The 26247-nt window shown below is 40.6% G+C and overlaps 1 protein-coding gene across 2 annotated transcripts in view; it reads right to left on the bottom strand.

Annotated features, from left to right (window-relative positions):
- Nucleotides 1-256: 256 nt before the first annotated feature.
- Nucleotides 257-26247, bottom strand: part of PRR12 (proline rich 12) — a 79263-nt gene continuing 53272 nt past the window's right edge. For both annotated transcript variants that reach the window (XM_072110351.1, XM_072110350.1), the window contains 11 exons: nt 21903-25546; nt 21150-21675; nt 20648-20964; nt 18386-18502; nt 17228-17361; nt 12803-14514; nt 10814-10939; nt 10387-10484; nt 8193-8321; nt 7836-7931; nt 257-6537 (listed from right to left, as the gene is read on the bottom strand). In XM_072110351.1, the coding sequence (XP_071966452.1) occupies nt 6397-6537; nt 7836-7931; nt 8193-8321; nt 10387-10484; nt 10814-10939; nt 12803-14514; nt 17228-17361; nt 18386-18502; nt 20648-20964; nt 21150-21675; nt 21903-25546 (7040 nt within the window). In that variant the 3' untranslated portion in view covers nt 257-6396. The remainder of the gene's footprint in view (nt 6538-7835; nt 7932-8192; nt 8322-10386; nt 10485-10813; nt 10940-12802; nt 14515-17227; nt 17362-18385; nt 18503-20647; nt 20965-21149; nt 21676-21902; nt 25547-26247) is intronic.

The following is a 26247-nucleotide window of genomic DNA, read 5'->3' on the forward strand; positions in this document are numbered from 1 at the left end:
GGATGTGTGCATCATTTTGTAGACAACTGTCGGAAGAAATAAACTTGTAATAAGAAGGGAATGTCAAGAAAACCCCTTTAAATTACTCCGATCTATGGGTTGCCTGACCTGATCATGCTCTTAATATTGTGTGAGCTTCACCTAGTGGTGACCGCGGGCAGAGAACCTGCAGGGGACATAACTACACAAGGTGAAGAAGAAGCTTATTCAGGTGTCAAAGACCACAAACACAAAAAAACGAGAATAGTAAACAGGATGCAAAGAAAGTGTTTTTTTTTCTTTTGTGTACACATTATACAATGTGAGTTGTACATATTGAGAGAAAAACGCCAGACACTAATTGACGATAAAAATATATAGTAACATCCATACAGGAACACAAATTCAATTATTGTAACAATACCTTTGAGGCAAGAACAAGATACACGCAGTACACAGCGTAAAAAAGGTCTAGATTAGGACACATAAAAAGGAGCAAGTGAACAGGGTATTGGGAGCTGTTATGGGTTTAGCTGAGAAATACATTTGGTAACATGGAGAAAGAAATTATTTTTTCATTATTATTTTCTTCAGACATTTTGTCTTTAACCAAGCTAATGAGTTAAAAATAAACACCCCCTACAGAAGAAAGGTAGGGGCCATATTATTCCATGAACATTGGCTATTTATTTTACTTAAATACTTTTTACACCCATTTTATCTAGTACTTACAAAGTCAGTTTGCTTATTAAAAGCCCCCCCCCCCCCCCCCCAATACGATGCGGTCACCATCTTTAATCATCCTCAACCATTTCTTCCTTTGTTTACATTATAATACAAGTTTAGGTAACAGGATTTGTAACCTCAAGCAGGAGCTTTCTGGCTTCCCCATTTTGCAGATACATCACATGGAATAACATTAGACCAATGTTACACACAAGACATACACTTATGTAAGAATGTCAGGATAGATTTACTAATGTCTTAAAGGTGCAAAGCAAGGGGGGGACTGCTAGTTCTGAGAAAGAGGGCCATTCTTGTCAGTGTCTGATATTACAGATAAGAAACATTCTCTTGAACACCAGACCAAGTCTGTGGCAGTATCCCCCCCCCCCCATCTTAGACGACCTCTGTAATATAAAGGCATTCATTAAAGGTGATGGATGACTTTGAGCTAACTGGACCTTATTTTTCATTATCTGGATATTGCTGCTCATAACACACACAGTTTTCCTTGACAATTCGGATCACATTTCTTCATTTATCATTAACCCTTATTTGCCAATGCAATTAGTTTTTACAATAACAACTATTCTCTCCAAAGTGTGTGGTTTCAGACAGACCCATGTGCTGTATATATTATTGGCTATTCTGATAACTTCTTGTTCTGCAATACATATGTACATGATGCAAAATTGGTCAACAGATGTAGCAGGGCGAGTCACTTCTCATCTAGATGAAACACTGTTATTTGTAGTTCAGCCTCAAACACCATTTTCTATTTTCATTAAAAATAGATTTAACGCTTTATTCTGGTTAAATTACAAATCTATTTTTAAATGTAGAGCTCAATCGCCCCTTTAGAGATTATTAGATAATGAAGCTCTTAAAACATTTTATAGAAAGAATTTGATATTGCTATAGGACATGGTGATAAAGGTGTACATTTCTTTTCACCTCTCCTGCATTTTGACATTGGAGCTATTGAAATAAAAGCAAGAAGTACACAGCATACATTGTGGTCAAAACCTGGCTCACAGGCTACAGACTACCACCACCACGGGGGTGAGCTGGGTTTGGCACAACCCTGACATCCATGTCATTACTGATACAAAGTGGTAAGGTCTAGGGGGCAATCATTCATGGTTTTTGTATACAGTAGGTGCCCACTATGAAAAGGGTCAAGACATCCTATAAAAATAAGATCACATAGATTCTGATATTATGTACTAACAGGAAACAAAACTGAGGATGTATACAAACTGGTGCTGCCATGTTTTAATCTTCTCCAGGCAATGGTTCATGTTTCATTTTGCAATGATCGGAAACCCCTTTACTTGGGGGTGGGGGAATAATAATACTTTGTAAAACTGTAAAAGGAAAAATCACCCAGAGACAATCCTTCTAAATCCTTCTAAACACCCGATTATGATCTAAATGAAAAGTATACCTGAATACCTAACAAGGATAGATTTAAAAATCCCTCCAATCAGCCATGAAGGGAACCCGTCACCAGGAGACCCATTTTAGCACACCCCCAGTCCCCACAGAACATAGTACATACACTGCCAAACTGTTTTTGTAAAAAAAAATTTTTCTGTAAAACCTATGTTATATGGTACATTTCAATCCTGCTCTGGGCACCTCGGAGTGGCTGTAAAGGAGCAGAATTGGGACACTGCTCCTCCATGTGTGCTTTTCAAATACAGGCAGTCCCCGGGTTACATACAAGATAGGGTCTGTAGGTTTGTTCTTAAGTTGAATTTGTATGTAAGTCGGAACTGTATATTTTATCATTGTAATTCCAGCCAGAACTTTTTTGGTCTCTGTGACAATTGGATTTTAAAAATGTTGGGTTGCCATAAGAATCAATATTAACGATAGGCTACAATAATCAGCTATAACAGTTATCAAATGTGTCTGTAATGAAGCTTTAAGGCTAAAATACAATAAATTACCAGTATCCAGAGGTCCGTTTGTAACTAGGGGTCGTATGTAAGTCGAGTGTTCTTAAGTAGGGGACCGCCTGTATATGAAAACACTCATCACTTGGCTTAGCGACGCCCCCTGCTCCTCTACACCCACTCCCAAGTGATGGGAGTTATTCATATATTTCAAAAGGACACATGGAGGAGTGGTACCAAAACACTTTGGCAGTGTATGTGCTATGCTCTGTGGGGACTGTGGGAGTGCTAAAATGGGACTCCTGATGACAGGTTCCCTTTAACCAAACCATATTTCATGCAAAGATATGTACTAGTGATGGAGCCTGTACTCACATGTTGAGGTACTTAAAATTTTTCTGCTCATCTTCTTCCAGAATACATATAAGCATTCACTTGTGCTTTATGTGTAACTTTATGTCATGAATCCATCAAGATAGCAGTGTATACAGTATGTGAACAAACCATTATTAAAACTTCTTGCAATAGAAGGTAGAATGGAAAAAACAGCTCATATTTGTCCACAATGCATGTGAGTCCACCTACAAATCGACAACCATAGAGAAGTCCGTCTGAGAGGCAAAATGCAGACTGGAATAGGACCTTCTAGGAGTTTTGCAACTCAGACTCAAGCACAACCAGCTCAACGACAGCTATGTGTGATCCCATAGAAATACATGGGGACATGTGCTAACTGGGCTTTCAGGTGCTTCAGTCATGGCTTGTAGTCATAAGATACCCTAATATGGCCATGTACACAAGCATTTTATTGTAAATTCTGACTGGATGCAGTTGCCAACAATGTCTGTGGGTGAAGTCTGACCTCTTCTGGTGTGGAATATAAGATACTGAGACTTTGCACAAGAATATAAATCAATGAGAAGTTTTTCAGCAAAATCTACTATTTCATTTCATGCATTATGAAGCAAACAAACCTTGAGAATGCTGTAGCTTAACTAATGCAGAAACATATCTTGTTTAATCTCTATGCTGAGTGGTTTTGCTGAAAAAACAATTATAAAATTATGATGATGAAGTGCTCTCGATCCTTTGCCTTGCTCAGCGCTTTTCATCTCGCATTACATTATTCTCTGGTGCAGTGCATAGCTAATCACCATTTTATACACGAGAGGCAGAAGTAATCAATTGCTGCACCACCCCCCAGCTGCTGTGTATGAGTGATCCAGCTCGGGTTGATTAGTCCTGACTGGACTGTTCAGAAAGCTCCACGTAATGTGTTGCTATCAATGGCAGACTGAAGCAATCCAGCTTTCCCAAGGTACTGAATGTTATAATTGTTTTTTTCAGCAAAACCACTCAGCACAGGGATTCAATAAGATATCTGCCTGCATCAGTGTAGCTACAGCATTCTCAAGGTATGTTTGGTTCATCATGCATCAAATCAAATGGTAAATATCCTTCAAGTCCATTTTCTAACATGTTGAGTGTAACAATTTGTAAACCAATGGTTCAGCCAACAATGTTCAATTGGGCTTTTTGTGGGTTCACCATGGATTTCCAAATGGTTGTGTGTATATCTACCGTTTTTGACTATTCTTTTTGTTATTACAGTAAAAATTAGTGTTTCAGATTTTGATGGAAAATAAATCACACCAAGGTAAATTGTGCCCCCGTCATACCCCTTATGTATAGTACTCTGATTAAACAAGGTTTTAATACAAACAGCTTTGGTGACAACAGTAAAATGGGCAGATGCATGCCAAAGGTTAAATCCCTAACAGATTCCAACATCATCATCCCTCCACTTAATGAAAAGAAATCATAAAAAAGGAAATAGTGGAAAATGTCAATGTAGCTTAAGAATACCCCATTTTTCATTTTCTCTCTGTTCTAAGTTTATTTTTCTGAGCAAAATACTAATCCAAGTTCAGTTAAACTGAACACTTCACATCTAAGCAACATCATTATCAATTAGATATAGTCAAATACAATATTGTACATAGATTTTTCTCCTATACAATATTTACAGCAAGTTTAAAAAAAAAAAAATTAAAAAAATAACAAAATAAAGACACGCAAACAGTTAAATCTCCCCCATCATTTCAACATACTGGGAAATATGCTTTATGCACAAGAATAGAAAGGGATACAATTACCACATCATGGTGTTTAAATAATGTTAGACTTGTGAATTAAAAAAAATATGTAGTTTTTGTGATTCTTTTTTTTTTTGCCCTTGCACCCTGAACATCTACTAAAAATGTAAAATAAAAGACTTGCTTTTTGCTAACTTTTCGATGGAACTAATCAGGGTCATTGGGGGTTCTTTGTATAGTCCCAATAGGTAACAGATTGGGGCAGACGAACTTATGAGTCTCTATTCTAATGGAAAGCTTAGGAATATTTTGCCAATGAAACAGTAGCAAAATGTAACATAAAATACTTAAAAATGCCTAATCTCTCTTCTTTTTACAACGGCAAAAGGAGCTTAACACCATAAGAGTCACTCAGTCAGTCCTCTCAAATGAAACATCTATAAAATGTAGAGAACACCATCTTAATGTCAAGGGCTATTAACAAGACATAGAAATAATCTTGCAACATGAAAAATACTGAATGTAAAGTTAACAGTAATTTGATTCTCAAAATGAAGAATAAATAAAAGTTGTGATATTGGATTAACAAAGCTTTAATATTGTGTTGGGAAGAGGCTAGGAAGCTTTGCTTGACCCTACATGGATACAGCAGAACACAGGTATGGTACCATATTTTTACAACTATTTTCTGTCCTCATTTATTCAACATCTTTGGAGAGAATAGCTGTACATGTATTTCTACCCTGTTTTTATCTTACTCCTAGAGGAAACGCCCCTTTACCTTCCACTCCATAAACCGCCACAAGGCTAGCTCAGTTTGTGCCACAAAGAAAACTTTTTTTTTTTGCCAACTTATTTCCCCCCTAGATCAGCTATAGCCAAATCTGTGGAAATGCCTTAGCTCCTGTCTACAACAAAACAAGTATTCTAAAATGGATGAAATTATGCTGAAAAGAACCCCTAATATAAGCAGAAAAAATAATAATATATTTGCGAACTCTTGTATTAAAAAAAAAAAAACCCTTTTCTAGATTTTTAGTGTGTGACCAAACTAAAACCGGCAGTGCAAAGTGAGCGCTTCATTTTTTATTTTGGTGAGCTATATTCATCAATGAAAAGATTTGTTAATCCAAAATCTGAAATGCCCACCACCCCAGCCAACTGGATTCTGGCTCTTACACACGCACAACACATACACGCATGCTTCCCAATAAATAATAATTAGGGCCAAAATGTCAGCCTGCCGTCTTCTGTCAGAGTATGTCAGTCATTGGAAGCGGGTCTGAGCAGAAGGCAGAGCCAAAAATCCTCTTTGGGGTTTGTTGGTGATGACATAAGGAGCAATAAAACAACATACATTTAGTGAAACCTTCTCTGCAGGAGAAAAAGGTAAAGAACAAAAAGGAAGGAGACAGAAGTCAAGAGAAAGAGAGGACCACCTCCATTCAAGCGTTACTACTCAGAGGCCAGAAAGTCAAGTTGAGGCCTCTAAAACTTACGTCATCTACTCCCCTTATAGCTTGTTGTGTGGCCAGTTGGACCGGCCACAAAGTTAAGTCCAGAAAAGAACACTTTGCCTTTTCTGCCTGGCATGTCTTTTCTCATCTTGTGAGTCACATGGTTTGAGTTTGTCTATGGAATCCCTGGTAAACAGGTTTCATTCTGTTCTGCAGCTCAGATAGCCGTCATGAGTTTGGTCACGCACACTTGTTCTGTGCTTGCGTGAGTAGGTCGATGAAAGAATCAAAGAGCTTTTCAAGCCAAGGTTGGTTTCTCATGCACTGCTGGACAACCTCCTCTTGTCCCAAGTCATCATTCTGTTCTTCTATTGCATTGGTCTGCAAGAGATGGGTGAACAAGTGGTTAGTGGCAAACAAATTCATAGACTTCCTCAATACCTAGAAAAACTCCCAGTTCGTGACAGACATGAGAAGACAGACACTGAAGGTAACTTATGATGATGTACTTGACCTTTGGGACATTATTCAAGGAAAGAGTGGACATCGCAGTGTGACCTTTTCTCTGCCCTGTGACTCCAAAGGTCATCAAGTTCTTTTTCTGTACAATACTGAATATCAAAATAATACTAGTACTGCTGTTCTGCATGACCAGTTTAAGAGTAAAAGTCCAATAAAACCCCAGTGAAAGATAAGTGTTCACGTTGAAGTCTTTAATGCAGATGTTCACAAAATATAGCAAAAACACCGCTATTTGCTGTTGTTTCAGAACAATTAAGACAAAAACTCTGCCATAGGCATAAAGGGTTAATAGATCTTGAAAATGACTCTTTGAAGACATTTGGATGGGAGCAGAATGTTTCAGACTCTATGTATCTGAGACTGTAACCTGCTCTTGGTGCAGTAGCTCATCTCCTGCATCTTTCCTATGCTGGAAGCTTCTCTAATGATACCCACAATGGCGATTATGATTGTCACCAGTCATTTTCACTAGCTGCCAACGTCCTTTATCACTTTTACAAAAAGGTTTAGACCGTCTGCTTTCTTTTACCGACACAACATCTGGACTTTCTGCAGTTCGTTAGAAGAGTTATGGTGTTCGAACTCATGTTCTCAACTGCAGAAACTTCAAGTGTTGGGTCCGTGAACTAGGAACACAATGATATATCCAGAACTGAACACCGGAATTCAGCAGAATAGGTTTTTTTTTTCAATATTTTTGGTTAATTTAGTAGGCAATTTGTTAACATATGTTGCGCCCTCACTCATTTGGAAAACGTGTGGGAAAGTGGGCAGTAGGTTGGACTTGATGGACTAGTTATCTTAATATTTTCTCATGCAATAAAAAGCTTATAGCAGAGAATGCAATATAACTAAACTGTAGCAAAGGGCAAAGTTATGTTACCACTACCCTGCCGAATGCATACTACTATGGCTCTGCTGATTGCCACAAGATGGGTGCAACAGTAGTATGCAATAGGCAGGTCTAGTAGTATCTCCAATACTTTCACTGGTAGTGAAAAGCAACTTTTCAGATGTCGTGGCTGCTGTCTCTATTGGCTGCTGTTGTGGAAGTATGTGAATGTAATGCTTTAGAATCACCTGTAGGGGGGGTTATGTTGTACCCTTTACTTTACAGACAAGGTGGAATTCTGCAGTTACCATTTCATGTGGCTTACCTCTTGCTTGCATCGTAGAAAGGTGTGATACTTGTAATGATGCAAGGAATGGTACAGAGAGTAATAAAGTGACTTCTCAGCATCCACCTTAAATTCCTAGGGGGTAAAACAATCATTTATGTACTTCCAAAAACCAGGTAATCACAGATGCCATAGCATGCCTTAATTATTTAGTTACCAAAATCAGGATTTATTTACACATCTAATATTTGTATACAAATACGGTACAAATCTGAAACTACAGCAAGTTTCTGAATGGATGATCAGAATATTTCATCCTATCTTTATGTGTGCAACATCCAACTCATGCCATTATTAACTTTTGCAGCCATTTATAGGATTAAGAACATATCCTACCTGTGGCTTGGCTACATTCTTTTTTAATTTATTGAGTGTTTTTCGGTTGTAGGGCTCTCCTCCCGGCTTCATCTTAACAATAGAGTCTCCTGGATCAATATTCAACTGTGGAAACGTGTGAAGCCCTTCCTGCAGGTCATTAGATAGAAAAGTTACAAAATAAATAAGCCAAAAACACAACACTCATGCAGCAACAATCTGAACTTCTTTGACATAGTACTAGTTTAGCCAGTAGCGGATAGGTGTAGTACCTGGGATAAGAAATGCATGGCTGTCTATGCCATCCCATTTGTCATCCAGAATTCTGGGCCACATGGTGCAATATTATGTGCTTATAGAAGTCACACAGCCATAATAATAATGCTTTATTTATATAACGCCATCATATTCCACAGCAGAGTCGAACAGAAGTTGTGGCAATACAGAATTGTAGCTGGACTTGGAGCATTAGGGGAGTGTTCTCAAACTGCTGTGCTGTGAAATCTCTGTATTGCATTGCTCCACTGCCTTCCTCATGCTGTAATACCTAAGCAGGGAAGAGTTGTACTGTCAACTAAGCCCTCCTGGATGCAAACGTATATATGTGTACAGTAAACTAGACACACAAACTGACTCAAGGCCCCATAAACCTATAAGGCGCATTCACAGTGCAATGAGGCACGGTGCATGCTATGTGTATCCCTGGGGCATGAACGGGATATCAGCTGGCCCACAAACAATGGCATACGGTCATTGTCTGCGGCTCAGTGTCTGAGGCCACTATGTGTGGTCAAAGCTGCTACCATTTTACCTGCATCTGCCACTAGAGGAAACATAGAAGCTTACTCTATTATATAAGAATTTCTTTTTCCATTCAATAGCAGTTGGATGAAGCCAGGCCAAGTTCTAAGTTTGGGAACCCACAATTTCTTTGTATGACGCTTTGACTACTGATGTAATGTAACACTTATTTTTTCTGATATGTAGGTCAGTCGGTTTATGATCATCATGCTAGTACATTTAAGAGGGAGCAGTGAGTGGCCACGCATTGTGTGTCAGTTTTGTGTATTTTTATTTCAAGTGACTTCTAATAAAGATTACACGCGATACCATTTACTTTCTATTTGTGTTGAATCCATTTATGGCAACAAAATAATCTCCTTTACACCATAGCTGCACAGCTCCCCTTATCATAGATGTAGTTGGGCATTCTTAGGCCACGTTCACATCTTGTATCTTTTGCAAGGATACATCAGGAGGATTCCCAACATATCATTATGATGAAGGGCAGCTGCATATCCCACTGTATGCTCCTAGAGTGGGAAAAGTGTGCCAGGTCAGCTCCTCCACCTTGAAAGTGGTGGATGATGGGCGATTTGCTGCTGCCATTTTTTCCAGGGTGTTTCCTGAGTGACATAACTGTCCGTATTTGGATACTTACATCCCTGAGGAAACACCCACATATTTGAATCAGTGTAGGCCGGGGATGGATGCAATGCAGTTGCATCTGTCCCCCATAGCCTCTAATGGCCTCCACTTAGTGTATACATCACAGCAAAAAGCAGGATGGAAAGACGAAGCCTTCTGCACTTTTCCATCCAGCGTTTCCTGCTGGGAGCAATGTACTGTATATTGGGCAGATGGAGGTGAAAAGGATGCCTCCATCTGTCAGTATAAGACTATGGACAAATTTAACATATACCCCGAGTGTATACACTGAACACACTGGACAATAACATTGCCCCATAGTGAATAATAAAAATTGTAAGGAAAAGAAGAAAGCTAAACAGACCATATGGCCCAAGGCCCAGATATATAGCATTCTGTCTGGACCAGAAAAAGTGTCTTTGGAGCTTGCACATGTATTTATGAAGTGTTTATGTCACTTTTGTGTCGCGGCTGCACTTTGCAGAAAACTGTTCACCTAAATGGCTGTGGTAGTGCTTAGTTGGAGTTTGCAGCACATTTATTACTGGGCTACGCCATTATTCTGTGGCAAATGCATGAAGCAAAGTTCACCAAAAACAAAAAGGCACAACTGTGTGCACATCCTTAAAAAAACTGATCAGATATACTAAGAGTGTGTACCACTTTAAGATTATCTGGCACATTAGGTAGTTTCCATATATTTGGGCCATAACGCCAATATGCGGTCTCACCCTTATCAAAGCCCTACCTTGTCTGCGTCCGACACAGAAAATGTGAGACATCTTACCTGAACAGATGCACTTAGAGAGATCTTCTTCAGAACCTTCTTTTTATGTTCATTTACAATTCCATCAATTTTTCTCATGGGTGGAAGGTAAAGTTCATCTGCAAAAAATGTAAACCACGATAGGGAATTAGGGACAATGAACTCCCAATCACATACAATCACTGACTGGGCAGCAAAGAAAACATTTAGTGTCTAACATACAAATGCCAAACATAATACATCACAAAATCTAAAAAACATTCTTTAATTTATTTAATTGCTGGGACACATCTTAATGAGAAAGACAAGAATAACATTCCATCAAATCTTTCATATATCTGCTACAGGAATAACAGAAATTTGGAAGGATCATCAAGAATTGTTATGCTATAGGGAGCACGAGTAAGTCAGAGATGCTAGATGTGACTGTCCACTTTCCGTTACTTACCACTAGTATCTTCCAATGCTTGAATCATATCTGGATCTAATGCAGTACTGACCAACATTTCTATATAGCTTCGGTACATCTCCTTCATAGCTCTTGTGTTCAGTACTCGGCCTACAGGAATACGCTCTACAAAGCAGATTTACAAAAGTTAATGGAACATGCAGATTCTTAATATACAAACTTCATTCATCCAAACTTAACATATTGTGTTTCATCATTGTTAGGGCTGTTTCACACTGCTGTGTTCAGTCCATGAAACACAGATCATGCAGTGTTTCACAGACCAACCACAGTGTCCAGGATGGGACTCTGAGTACCATAGTGATAACAGATACAAGGAGTCCCTGCTTCCCCATAGAACAACAATAGCGACCTGCAATCATGATTACACGCCCCCTCATGATTAGCCCTTAATAGCTATATCAGACCTTTTGTTTGAATACTATAAACAGTTCTAGAGACCGGAAGGGAGGGGCAGTGCAGTAATCTCACACAGTAGAGTACCAAGTCAAGCAACAATCCTGGAATATTAACCACTTTATCACAATCCTGCTGCTGCTAAAAACATACAAAAATATCTGCAGTATTTCAAAGTCTGTTCCAGGTGTGCACAAGCCTTTCTTTTGGCGGATTCCACAGCCTCTATAGCCGCCTCCTTTAATCCCTATAAGACCAAGATTTTTTTTAAACCATTTTTTTGCGTTTGTTTTTTACTCCAGTTCTTCCCCAGGCCATAAACGTTTGGATTATTTTTGTTAACAAACCTAGATGATGGCTTGTTTGTATATGAAAAAAAAAAAAATTGTAGCCGCTCTATTTAATATTCTGTTCTATGGGTCAAAAGATTCCAAATGTGGTGGAATTGGCAAAAAACCCACAGTTGAGCCATATTCTAAAGGGCTTTATTTTTATGGCTTTTAACCCCTTAGTGATCTAACTCATTTATGCCATTATGACCAAACCCTACTTTATCCGGTAATATCTTTAGAAGGCTTTAACTTACTTAGGTGGTTTTGAGATACTTTGTTCATGACATGTTGTACTTCAAGTTATTGGGAAATTTTGGTTGATATATTTTGAATTTATTTATGAAAAAAAGTGAATTTTCCAAAAATTTGCCATTTTCTAAATTCTATTTTTCAAACAAATAGAAACTAATTTGGATAGTAAGACTAAGGCTACATTCACACTACAGTATGGGGGACGTATATACGGCCGACGTATATACGGCCGATATACGTCCCCCATACACTCTCCTATGGGCTCACGGCCCTGTACGGGAGCGGCACGGTGCAGCACACGTGCGGCACCGTACCACTCCGTAGCCCGGGAAAAGATAGGACATGTCCTATCTTTGCCCGTGATACGGCGCCGTGCGCTGTATCTTTCTATGGAGAGGGGCGGGGGTGAGCAGTGTTCATCCCCTGCTCCTCTTTGCAGCGCCAATGTATGCCCGCCGTACTACGGTACGGCGGGCATACATCGTGTGAATGTAGCCTAACATTTACAGCATCTCGGCTTTGTGTTGGCATCATTTTATATGTGTCCTTTTGTTTTATTATGATGCTAGAAAGATTATAAATTGAACTGCATTAGAAAATTTTAGAATTAATTGTTTTAGGGACCATTTTAATTTCTTTAGGGGTTTTTGAAGTCATATGAACCACCCCCACACACACACACAAACCACCCCATTCTAATAATGTTACCCCTCAAACTATAATGTTACCCCTCCAATGACTTCACAGGGGGCGAATACAATATGGCTGTGCTCACACGCTGCCAGGATTTAAATGCCTCTGGCAGCTTTGCTGGAGGTCAACTGCACCAACCGTGGGTGTTACTGGTGGGCGTTTGCTGCAATATGCAGTAAGGACCCACCTTGTAAGGAGAGGGCTCAGCCCTTGCAACAGATTACTACATCACACGTCGATAAGGGGTTAATAAGTAATAATATAAAATGTAGGAATTTTCAAGCCAGCATCTCACCTTCTTCACTCTGCTGGTCAGGAGAAGAGTCGGAATCAGAGGATGATGCCACCTCTTTCAGCCACTTTTTCCTCTTTTTTGGTGGTGGTTCTGCCTTTACTTTTGTGTGTTTTTGTTTAGGTTTCAGTGCAACTTTAGGAGGAGTTGGTTCAACTTTGTCTACTTTTTCTACCCTGACTTGTTTTTCAATCTTTTCAGTTCTGACAGGTTTCTCAATTTTATCATTCTTTGTAACTTTTTCGAGCTTTGATGATTTTTCTATTCTTTCTAACTTAGGCATTTTTTCTGGCCTTTCAGATTTTTCCATTTTTGAAGGTCTGTCTGTCCTGGCGGTTTTCGAAGATCTCTCAGCTCGGACAGGTTTGTCAGCCCTCTCAACCTTGGTTGACTTTTCTGCTCTATCAGACCTTGGAGATCGATCTGCTCTTTCCAACCGGTTTGGTTTATCGGACCGTTCCACCTTGCTAGTTCTGTCTGGACGTTCCATCTTTGCAGGTTTGTCCGATTTCAATTTTTTTTCTCCTTTTTCGGCCTTTATTCCTTTCTCTTGTGATAGGTCTCTCTCAGATTTCTTTAGTACTTCGGATTTTGCAGTTTGCTCCAATGGTTCTGCCATAGCCTGTCTCTTTGATGCTTCATTCTGCTCAACTCTACTGAGAGTTTCATGTTTTTCAGTTTTCTTAGCAGGTACATCTTTTTCTGGTCCCTCCAATTCCTCATCTTTCATTGACTTTTCGTTCACCAAAGGCAGTTTTCCTAAGCTTTCAAGCTTGTCTCGAGCTTTTGCCTCTGGCTTTTGTTCAGTTTTCTCAGGCTTCACCACCATTACATTTTTCTCTGATTTGACCATTGTGTCCACCTTTTCTGGTTGTACAGGAGTTGAAGGCTTTACAACAGGTTCCACTTTGTCCTGCTTTGCAGTTGGAGAACCTTTTTCTGGTTTTATAATACGTTCTGATTTTTCTGGTCTTCCAGCAGAGGAAACCTTTTCTGTCTTTACTGAGCGTTCTGACTTCTCTTGCCTACCAACTGTGGAGAACTTCTCTGACTTTGTACTTGGTTCCAACTTCTCTTGCCTTCCAGCAGAAGAAATCCTTTCTGGTTTTGGCATAGTTTCATGTTTTTCAGGTCTGGCCACATGTGGGGTTTTATCAGTTTTTACAGCTATGTCTGGTTTTTGTACTTTTGTCACTGGTTCAGCTTTCTCATGTGTCTCTGCAGGTTCGTTTATTTCTGGTTTTAACACAGGTTCTGTCTTTTCTGCTTTAACTTGCTCGGTTTTATCAGGCTTAGGAAGTGCTGCAATATTGTCCTTCTTCACCAATGGCTCATTAATGTCACCACTCTCAGGCAAAACATCATTGTCATTCTGGAGCAAGGGCTCTGTCTTTTCCAATGGATCGTCTTTTACTCCTTTGTCTATTTCTACAGTAGCCCCTTCCTTTATTACATCGGTTGCAAGGTTCTGCTGTTCTTGGCTTTCCCCAACACTAGGTTTTTCAGGATTGCAAACAACTTCAGTCTTTTCAATACTCTCCTCCTCTTCAACACTGTCAGGCTTTTCCAGTCTCTCAGTCTTCTCTCCCATCTCTATTTTTTCAGGTCTTTGAACTGGTTCCATCTTGACCAAGCGATCTGGTTTATCACATTTCTCTGACTTAGTCACAGCCACTGGACTTTTAGCTCCAGGTGCTTTTGTTTGACTTTGCCTCCTATAAAAGGTGCATAAAGAGTAAAGCATTAGGTACATACACATGTAAAATGTTTCATTTCAAGGTGAAGCCACCAGATGACCATACAGCACATGAAAATCTGCCTCACCATGGATAATATTAAAATTACGGTATGTTTGTATGTTGCAGTAAAATTATTTTTATGACCAACATAATCCAAAAAGTATTCTCAATTTTTCTACAAAAATGGAAAAAAATACTCCTATGTCCATCTTATAAAATAGGTTGTCCAACTTAAACACAAAGCTGCTTTAATGCCACCTTGCATGAAGATTATCTCATCTCACCACAAGCAAGTTTGATACAAGAAGAACGCCCATCAAAGAAATGTACCTTACCCCTCCTTTCCAGCACCCGATGCTGGCTCCTGCAGCTCCTGTTCTAATACAAAGCCATTAAGGAATATCTGTTTTCATAATAATGCCTCTTTTCTTAATCTCCTCCTCTCCATAAACTAATCCACATACTGGCATTAAAACCAACATACAAAGTATCTTAGCTGCAGGTTTATATTGATGCAAGTATGCACCCTTTACCTTGTAAGCTGTAAAACTGCAGGCCAATATAATAGTAAGGGAGTCTTAGAGTAAAGATGACCTTCCAAGATCACCAGCTGAGTGGTCTCTAGTCTTCACAATGCAGTGTAATTTGATGGGGCACAAGTATCAAATTTTTTACGACTTTTCATGGCGCTTGTGTTTATTTGTGACATTTTTTTTTTTGCACCCGACGATCTCCCGTCAAACTTCGCCATTTGTTTATCTAGTTTTCTGCAGTGTTATCTCTTGAACATCTCTTGAAAATGTGAAAATTCTATGGCTGCTCCTGACCAGGCATAGAAATTAGCTTAAAACAAAAGTTGCAAAAAGTCTCCAGAATTCATAATCCGTTCTAAGTCACAAATTCACTAAAAGACCAAATGCCACATGTATCAATAACAAAAAACACTAAAATAGATCTAACCAGCAGAAAAGCCAAGAAAGAAAACAAACAAAAAAACAGACAAAGCCAGACTAATGATACATGTGCCCTCATTAGTCCTATCATTTGCTTTAATCAATTTTGCTCTAGTCTTTCAAAGTTCAGGTATGGTTCCCAGTAGGTAAAATGCCAGCCTTTTGATTTAAATTCACTTCAAATGGAAAAACATATACCGTATTTTTCGGACTATAAGACGCACTGATCCATAAGACGCACCTAGGTTTTAGAGGTGGAAAAATAAGAAAAATTTTTTTTTTCCCCAAATAGTGTGCTACAACATTTAATAAAGTAACAGCCAAGTACCGGCGCCTTACGGGGCGGTGCAGCCATGTTTCTCTTTGGAAAGGGTTAGGGGCGAGTAGCCCTCACCCCCTCCTCCTCTCCCGGGCATCAATGTGTACCCGCCGGGCTACGTACGGCGGGCACACGTTCATGTGAATGTAGCCTACGGGGGCTGTGTATGGGATACTTTTATTAGGGGTCATTGTGTGACATTTGGTAAAGTTTTAATAGTGTACTGTGTTCGGGGAGAATTAATGGGGACACTTTATTAGGGGATATTTTATAGGACACTGTTACCTGGTGCTGAAGGATGACTCCGGTGCCAAAAGTACAAGTGTTCTGTCAGATTCAGCTCTATACAGAACACTTGGTGGTAGGGGGGAGTGTCGTTCCTTTGACCAAACACTAATTGGCTAGGGCTTGGCTAGCAGGAAGCTCAGCCAACCAGTGTTGGGGGCAGAATTAGTGATGGGAATTACGCTCTTTAGATAGAATTATGCTGACACGTAGTCAGGGGGTCTCAAGAGTTACCAGGGCTGAATAGGTATGAGTATATGTGACAATGGTCACAAGAGCTTACAATCTATGAGGAGGAGTGGCACAGGTGGTGACAATGCTTGTACAATGGTCACAAGAGCTTACAATCTATGAGGAGGAGGGTACACAGGAGGTGACAGTGCTTGTACAATGGTCACAAGAGCTTACACTCTATGAGGAGGAGGACACAGGAGGTGACAGCGCTTGTACAATGGTCACAAGAGCTTACACTCTATGAGGAGGAGGGGACACATGAGATGACAGTGCTTGTACAATGGCCACAAGAGCTTACAATCTATGAGGAGGAGGAGGAGGAGGACACAGGAGGTGACATAGACTGTAAGCTCCTGTGACCTTGTACAAGCACTGTTTGGGAATTGTTCAGTTTCACACACCTGTGAGAACAGCACAGCAGGCACAGGAGCAGAGACTCCAGTACTGGCCACATCTTCAGTGTTATTTGATGCCCCTGCAGCACTAGCAGCTGGTAGAAGACAGTGACCTGCCCGGCATCAGTCACAGTAAGATCTCCGTGCTGAGGGGGCGTGGCTTGTGCTTCCCTTCATCACATAACCTGGAAGTGGTGTCACAGTCAGTGTGCACTGCACTGATCACTGAGCTTCGCTTCTCACAGAAACTAGCAGGCGGCAGCTGTGTGTGGAGCCGAGCTCAGCACTGCCCCTGGGCTTACTGCCATGTGCCGTCCTCCATTCCCTCCTGCAGTGGAGGGCTGACACGCGGGCACATCTACATTCAGACTATAAGACGCACCACTGTTTTTTCCCCATCTTCTGGGGAAAAAATGTGCGTCTTATAGTCCAATTACATGAAATTATACAACTGATCTCAGAGGGAGAACAGATATGAAACTTAGGAACATCAAACACATTACCTCATGGTTTGGAGGGGACGATGCCAAGGCTTTCTAGAACAGACTCTTACATAGTCCTTTTTGTTGATATTCTCAAGGAACTTGACATATAGTCGCTGATAGCGGTTTTTGGCATCTCCAAAATATCCTAAATACTAATGTAAAAAACAGAAAAGAACATAATCATTCCAACTGCCATACAAAAAAAGTACATTGTTATTTCAGATAATTCAAACTTGGGTAAACACTCAGGATACAAAAGAAGCAGAATCACCATGCTAAATCATTTCCAGTAACATTCCATATAGCTACATTCTATATAGAGTGGATGGAAATACAGCATGGCAGTGATGGGGAATTTCAAGAGATTGTCAATGTGTAGAAACAGGACAACACCTTTTCCTTCCATTTGTCTATACCCTATATTCAAAGCACGGGTACCAATAGTAGTGCTCAGCAGTAACCACTCAGCACAGAACAGTCACCAATCATATAAGCATTGCATAAGCAAAGAGGTTAGATCCACAAAGCGAACCTGTCAGACAGGGAAAATCATGCACGGTCAGTAAGGTTAATAGCCAGTCGCTGTTTTTTTCTGCTATATTTCAGTATGAACTGTCAGTTTAATAGTTGCAGCATTATGCCAGCAATGCCAATAGGGGTGCATATTGCTCAAATCTTATAATGCAGTTTTACTGTGCTACAGAATACAGGCATTTTACTGCAGATATGGGAGTAAGACCGTGTCAATAATCCAGCCTAAGAGGGCAGCGGTGGGTGTTAGTGGTGGGTGTAGTGCCCCTCTTACCTTTCAACAATGGAGGAAATGGTAAGAATACACTGACAAATGGGTGTGGTTTCCCTACATGATGGCAATGTCCAATCACTGTTGTCTAGTAACCTCCTATTATTCTTACAATTGCAGTAGGAACAACTAACATATAGTAGCATGCACAGTTACTATACACTATGTTCTGGAATTGAGAGATACTAAAAATGCCAGTTCCAGAATCTGTCACACATCTTTTTTTGGACAAATTCAGGCTTCGTTTCCTTGAGAACAGACTATTGGTCATAAATCAAGGTGATTTAAAAGACTGAATAAGATGTAGTATTTACTAGCTGAAACACTTGTAAGGAATATGGTGTTCTAAGCTCAGTGCTCCTAATGTAACTTACGTTGCTGGTAGCACAGAACTGGCGTTGTCCATCTTTGATTTCAGGAGTGAATTTTTGCAATAAAGCTTTTTGTACCCGCCAGATTGGAGGCGGCTCTCGTCCAGTTTGCAGTGCAAGCTGCAGATAGAAAAATATAATATCAATATACGCTTTAGAATGTAGATGGAGACCTTTTTTTTTTTTTGCTCCAATCAATATGTCATGTCCCAAATTTTTCCTAAAAACAAAATGTAAAAAATACTCCTATTTCCAGCATAAAGGGAAACTATCAAGGCTATTTCCATATGGTGAGGCGTGAAGAGGCCTGTGCCTGGTGGTGCAGTGGGCATTGCAACAGCATATAAAAAATGGCCCTGTGACTTTATTGCGTATATATGCCCTACCTATGGCACATGAGCAAGGAAGCCTGGGTGTAATACTATAGCTTCACTGAATGACAGCTCAGGACTGAGGGGTGTCAAAACTTTTTACACTAAACCAGCAGACAGGTTCCCTTTAACCCCTTAAGGACGCAGACATTTTGTAGCTTAAGGCTCAGTCCCTTTTTTTGGATTCTGACTTGCGTCTCTTTATATGGTTATAACTTTTCAACTCTGTTACTTATCAAAACGATTCTGAGGTTGTTTTTCCCCACATGATGTACTTCATTTTAGTGGTAAATTTTGGCTGATAAGTTTTGCGTTTATTTTCGTGTTTTCAGGCAGATAGATTTACCACCTAAATAAGTTGCTGAATAAAATTTCCCATATGTCTACTTTACTTTTTCATAAGTTTTGAAATGTCTGGATAATTTATTTTGACGTCGCGTGGCTTACGAATAGATTATCGATTTTCTGTATTTTCAGAATTGATTTTGGGGAGAAATACAGTTTTAAATGAAATTTTACATATTTAGCATTAAAACCCCCTATATAATCAAGCCATTTTCAAATCTGCACCCCTCAAACTATCAGAAACAGCTTTTAGGAAGATTGTTAACCCCTTGAGATCTTCATAGCAATTACATCAAAATGGAGCTGAAATTTAGATTGGTCAAATTGTGCCGGTTATACGTTAATTTAGCCCTAAAATTTACACATTTCCAAAAGATAAAAAGAGAAAACCCACCATAAAATTTGTTATGAAATTTCTCCCGATTTCAGAGACCCCCCCACACGTGGCCGTTACTTGTTTTATGGGCGCACGGCGAGGCACAGAAAGGAAGGACCTGCAGCTGCCAGGATTTTTGTTTCCTCATTGGCCTCTTTTTTAGGCTATAAAATTTTAGCTTTTTCCGTTATTGGGGCCATGTGACGGCATTTTTTTTGCGGGACGGGATGCTTTTTCCATTGTTACCATTTTGGGGTTTGTATCCCCCATTGTTGAAAATTTAGGAACTTTTTTTTTAGGTCACCATTAGAAAAGCATCATTTCTGTACTGGATTTTTTACTTTTTTTTGTGTGTTCACCGTTTAGCCTAATAATCATGTTATCTTTATTCCATGGGTCGATACAATTACGGGGATACAAGACTTGAATATTTTTTTTCATGTTTTACTAAATTTGCCAAATAAAACCCTAATGTGGGGGGAAATCTATAATTTTTGCATAGCGTCTTCCAAGTGGCATAACATTTTTACTTTTTTGGCTACGGAGCTGGTTGATGGCTTGTTTTTTGTGGCAGATGCTGTATTTTGCAACACTTTTTATTGCATTTTTTGTGGGATTCAATAGGTAAAAATCATAATTTTTGGCAGGTTTTTAAAGTTTTTTTTACGGCGTTCATCGTATGGGTTGAATACTTTAATTTTATTCTGCAGATTGTTATGGACGCGGTGATACTATATATGTGTGGTCTGTGTTATGATTTAGACTTTTTGGAGCGTTATAGGTCTCTTTATATGTTTTGGGGCTTGTGGGTATTTTTAGTGATTTATGAACTTATTTTTTATTGAAAAACATTTTTTTTTTTACTTTTTTACTTATTCCACCATGGGACATGAACAAGCAAGACGCCATCTTAAAGGCACTGCCTTCAGGGATCCGATCAGGACCCCAGAGAAGCCAAAGCAACGTTGGGCGCCCCCGATAACAGTGCCGAGGGGGGGGGGGGCACGTGGGGGAAAGGCATGTTAAATACACCGGATTACCGCTGACACCCCCCGACGGCAGTTTGGCTCCTGTGCCGGGGTTAAACAAATGTTTATGCTCTTTGAACAAGCAATTTAACTGCTAATAAAGTACATCTTTTGTAGAAGAGTGTACTAGAGTGTTGAAAACTACCTTAAGAGCCTGGATGTCCTCCACACGAATAACAAACTCATCTCGCTCTCGGAAGATGCCCTCGCCACTACTTTCAACATCCTCATCATCAGTCTCGCCACAGATAGCAGCTGTTTCCTGCTTTTTGGCCAGGTGTAGAGGTCTGGAATCTTCTGGTTCTTCCTGTTCAGGAGAAGACTGGGCTGGAGGTTCTTCAGGAGGAGGGGGAGCAGGAGCCTCTTGGGGAGATGGTGGAGAAACTGCAACCGGTGGCTCTGGCTGCGACGATGGTTCAGATGGCACAGGACTTTCAACCTTCTCTTCCACCACGGCAGGTGCTTAATAGAAAAAATATTATTTGTGGAGATTATCATCTGAGTTTAAAAATTAACAACCGTCACATTTTGAGCGTAGGCAGAGATTTGTTAGGGTTTTTAAAATAAGTTTGTGGAAAATAATAATACTGGAACATTTTCAGTGTGGTCAAATTTAAAAGATATAAGACAATAAAACCTTTACTGACCTGTATTTTCTGTCTCCTTGCGGTCAGTGGGATCATAAAGAGCAGAGATGGCTGAAGAGATGCTCTTTTGCAGGTCTTGGTTTTTGCTTACAGAGTCCTCCTCATCTGAAGAAAAGGAAGGGAGGGTCTCCAAATTCCTCTTCAATTCATCATCCAATCTCTTGCACGGGCTGGTGCAACTCATAACCAAACTATCACTTTCCGTTGAGTCAAGAGTTCCAGATAGCATTTGCGAAGTCATACCAAATGAAGCCTGTGAAGGTTGCTGGGCAGATGGTGGTCTGTTCTTTGAAGGGCTGGTGTTGGCTGTAGGCAGCTGCTGCCTCTTTCCTGACTTTAAGAAATCCAAAAAGGAGGCCATGAAGCCCGATTTTATTTCTGGTTGCTTTTCCTCTACCTCTTTGATCTTCTGTTTGATTTTCTCTCGTGTCTGGCTGTTGTCCAAAGCATTTTCCTGGGGAGGAGGAAGCATCTCAGCTTGATCCATCTGCATTGTATCGTTCCCTTTTGGCACTTGTAGTTTGATCTGCCCAAAGAGATGTAAAGCCACAGTGAGCTTATAAGGCTTTGGTTAAATGATCAACCTAATAACGAACTGCTACTTATATTGACAAAAAATAATACAAAAATGTAACATACATATTTATCTTTAGATACTAAAGACCAAAAGAAAAAAAAAACACTATGTTGTGATGGTCATATATCAACCTGCAATATTTCCATTTACAGTCCGTGGAACAACAATCCACATACCTTTAGTGGTTTCAGTGGCTCCATTGGCATACTTTCCCTTCCTTCATCTGATATTCTCCTGCCTCTTCCTCTACCTCTTCCACGAGGCCTTCTAATACCATCATGCCCTAAAACATGAGGTTCTACCAGTGGTCTGATCCGTGGTCTTCCTCTAGGCCTTGGAGGTCCTTCTCTTTTAGGTTTTGTAGGTTTCCGACCTCGTCGTTTTGGTCCATCCATACTTGGGGGACAAAAGTCAATATCACCCATTGGACTGATGTTAGGCCGAGTACGACAACTAGAGATGAGATCAGGTAGAAGGTCAGGTAATCTACGACTATTTAAGCGGATATCCGCAGGAACATCCTCTTTATCTTCATCATCTTCAAATTCGTATTCCTGGGCATATGTCTTCTTAGGAGGCTGGAAAGAGGGTTCTCTTTTCTTCAGCAAATGAAAAGATGAGGTCTTGAGAAGTTTTTTGGGTTTGGATGAGCAAAATATCGGTGAGGTTAGGCCAGGTTTTACTTCTGATGACTGCTGGCCATGACTGGATTGAATGAGTCCTAATTGCTCTGTGTTGACCGTAGATGGTAACTCGTGTTTTACAGATACAGAGTCCAGACCTAGATGAACATTTTGTTGATTGTCATTACTTTCAGAGGTGCAGTAACCAGAATATCCCTGGCTAGACTGCATCATCTCATAACTATTTTTCATGGCATCATTCCTGTCCATGCTCTGGGAGCCATCATCACCTCCGCAGCTTGACTTTGGGAACTCATCATTGCCACAAGGTGGAGGACAAAACATATCTTCCATACCAGGGAAAAAACTTCGCTCTTCATCCTGCAAAAGGGAATCCGGAAAGCAGATAGATGTCAAAGGAACAAACCGTTGCTTTGATCCCTGTGGACTGGGGCTATCAAACTGATCCTTAGGCTCCATCTGAGGTTGAGGCACCTGTTGAGAGGACTCTGGATCTAAACGTAATGGGTCTCCTGCATCAGGCATTAGGTGTTGCTGACCCTGCACAGGTCCACTCTGGCCTAAGTGTGTTTCTAAGTTCAGGTCAGGCTCCAAAAAGTCCTGAATTTCTTGAGGACGGGATAATGCCTGCATTGCGTCATTCTGGGGGAGTACTTCCATGGCTTCAGACTGAAGCGATGCCTGCATCCTCTCAGGCTGCATTTCTGCTTGCATGCGCTCAGACTGGAGTTGTGCCTGGAGCTGAGGGGACTGCTGATCTGTCTGCATCTGGTGTGAATCCATCAACTGTGCCTCAATAGATTGGGAACGAGAGTGTACTTCCAAAGACTGTGAGCGGACATGAGCCTGCATTTGTTGTGACTGTAAATGCGCCTCCAGAGCCTGTGACTGCAGTTGCATCTGTAGCTGTGGAGATTGTGCTTCAGCTTGGATCCTCTGTGGTTCCAAAAGATGTACATCCATGGGTGTCTGTACTTTTCTCTGGTGTGCCTGCAGCTGGCTCTGGGTATGAGTGAGAACAGACTGCAACAGTTGTGATTGTTGAGTTGTTGGCTGGTGGGTAAGAGAAAGTGGTAAATCAGGAGAATTATCCATCATCATTGGAGTGCCTTGCTGGCTTTGGAGCATGTTGTGAGGCTCCATTGACTGACTCTCAGCCACCATTCTGTGAGCCTGTGATGCATGCTCAGGAGTCTTTTGCATGTATGAATGTGCAGAGTTTAAGTCTTTACTTGAGGTGTCCATGTGTGGTAGATGATCTACTGACTTCTTGATGTCCTGAGTGAAGGAATCCATAGGACCAGTCTGGTGACTATAATGAACAACAGACGTTCCCAGAGATTCTGGAGTTGACCTTGTGTTTGAATATTCCTTATGTCGATCAGGTTTTTTCTTGTCTTTTAAACTCTGAAGAGAAAGTTCTAAGCCTTGGTTGTCCAAGTTTGAATTAGTCCTTATAACACTTTGCAGATGATATCTCTCCTCAGTTTTGCTCATCTCATAGCCCATTGATTTATTAGACCTTTCCTCACATTCCACAAGACTTTCAGAAGAGACTCTAGGGGGACTTTGTGATTGTAATAGGTGTTGAATAAGGAAGTCTTCATCATCTGTCCTTTCACTTGAAAGAAGATCTGAATCAGATTTGGGTTTGCTGTAGGAGGGTGTTCTTTCTAGACTGGGTTGAGAGTTTTGGTAACTTTGTGAGTGAGAAGCCTGCATGAATGAGGGTGAAAGCACAGATGTCAAATATTTCTGAGACTGTCCAGGAGAAGCAACACTTTGAGAACGACTTGATGAAGGGGATTGCAAAGGCCGAATAATTTGAGAAGGACTGGAATCGGATAAATTTTGTGCATGACTGACTGAAGAATACCCAATAGAGGGGGCATGGCTAGACATGGCTGGGGAATGGCCAGTACTGTAGCTCAGAGAAGGACTAGCGGTTGGTAAACCTTGTGAATGAGCAGGAACATAACTAGGGGCCTGGCTGGCAGAGACATGAGACTCTGTTTGGACACTGTAAGTTGGAATCTGGCCCACTGATGACAACCCTTGCAAATGTTCTGGGGAGTAAGTTTGATTCTGGCTCACGCATGTCTGTAAGCCTTGAGACTGGCTGCTTGTATAACTTTGTGATTTGCTCCCACTGGTCAGATCTTGGGCCTGGCTGGATGTAAAGCCTTGTGATTGAGTAACTGCTGAAAGGTTCTGTGACTGCGTTACAGCATAGTTTTGAGACTGAGACATAGAAAGAAGATTCTGTGGCTGTCCAGGAGAGTAAGCCTGAGACTGGCTAGCAATGACAGAGCTGGGCTTTGGAGTTGATGAGGAATAGTTGTGGGTCTGTCCTGTGGATGCAATGCTTTGGCACTTTGGAGTGGCGGTAGATCGAGGAGTCTGCCGAGAGGCTGAGTAGCTTTTGGACTTATTGGAAGAGGAAGATGTTGAATAACCTGGGGACTGAATAATTGGTCTATAGCTTTGAGACTGCTCTTGGCGTGCTTGTGAGTTTTTCTGCTGAGATCCCTCGCTGCTGACAGGAGACTGGTCACCCAGTGGACTGCAGGACAAGCTGGAACGATGTTGCATTTGCTGGTAACTCCCTCCACAGCTTAGATAATGCTGCAAAGAGTGAGCAGCAGCTGCTGCTGAGGGTAGCTGGGATTGGGCACTAGAGGGTCGCTGGTAGTGCTTGATAACGCTGTCTTGTCGAGGCATTGCTCTTTCAATTGAAGAGGCTGGAGAACTTGAAAACACAGAAGCATTGTAGAGCTGGGATGTTTGTTCAGAAGGGCCAAGGGAGGAGGAAAGAAGGTTGAACTGGGAAGGAAGGTGTCGGGAAGCCGACTCTTGGGCACTGCGATAGGCTGAACTCTGTGATGGTAGACCAGTGCCTAAAACAGTGCTGCCAAGTCGGTCAAAACTGAGGGAAGACGGAACTGAAGATTGGGATGACTTTATATGGAGGAGAGGGTCATGAGGAGAGAGGAGTCCATTTGAAGTGGGGCTAAATGTGGCATCCTGAAGAGATAGTGAAGATGTTACTGGAAAGCTTCTACCACTGAAAGATGCAGGGTGCTGATAAGCAGAAAGGGCAGACGATGAAGGAAATGTACTGGATCCTGGAATGGCTCCAGATATAAAAAGTTCAGCTGGGGCAGGGGTGTGCATGGCTGTAAAACAAGAAAACAAATGTAATAAGTGGACAATGAACCAAAGAAGAATAACTCATCTTTAACACCATCATTATATTCATATAAACTGCAGCGTAAACTTGTGTAGTCCTTTCATCATTGTACAATGGTGATAATTCTGTACCTTTCTACCACTGCTGAATCACAAGCACTTGTGTGGGGACTGGGTAACCTCAAAACTTAGCTATACCACGAAGTGCCTAATATTTGTAATTTGGATCTATAACAATTGAGGCCAGACTTTGTATGCACTGGTCAATTTCATATTAAAGTTCTTTCTGGAAACCTAGTTCGACTTTATAATCACTTTTTTTAAATTACATGAAAACTTGACTTGGGGCTTCAAGGGTTCAATAGCTATTCCTAACATGATGCTACAAAAGTCTAGTATCAAAATGTATGATCAGTAAAAACAGTGATACATTGATCTGTGAGTTATACTGTGCATCACCAAAGGGTTGTCCAGTTTCAACCAAAATATATTATTGTTTGTACAATGACAAGTTATAAAACATTCCAGTATACTCTTTATGTCAATCTAGAAGACCTTGAGAATTTAACATTGACAATTTATTGGAACCTTGCATTACTTTTCATTATAGTAACAATAATAGCATCTTATACTACTGTCCAGCCACGATTCATACAAGAGTAGAAAGGCGACTAACAAAATATAAATA

This window comes from Engystomops pustulosus, chromosome 6 (genome assembly GCF_040894005.1).
Source record: "Engystomops pustulosus chromosome 6, aEngPut4.maternal, whole genome shotgun sequence".
Lineage (NCBI taxonomy): Eukaryota > Metazoa > Chordata > Amphibia > Anura > Leptodactylidae > Engystomops > Engystomops pustulosus.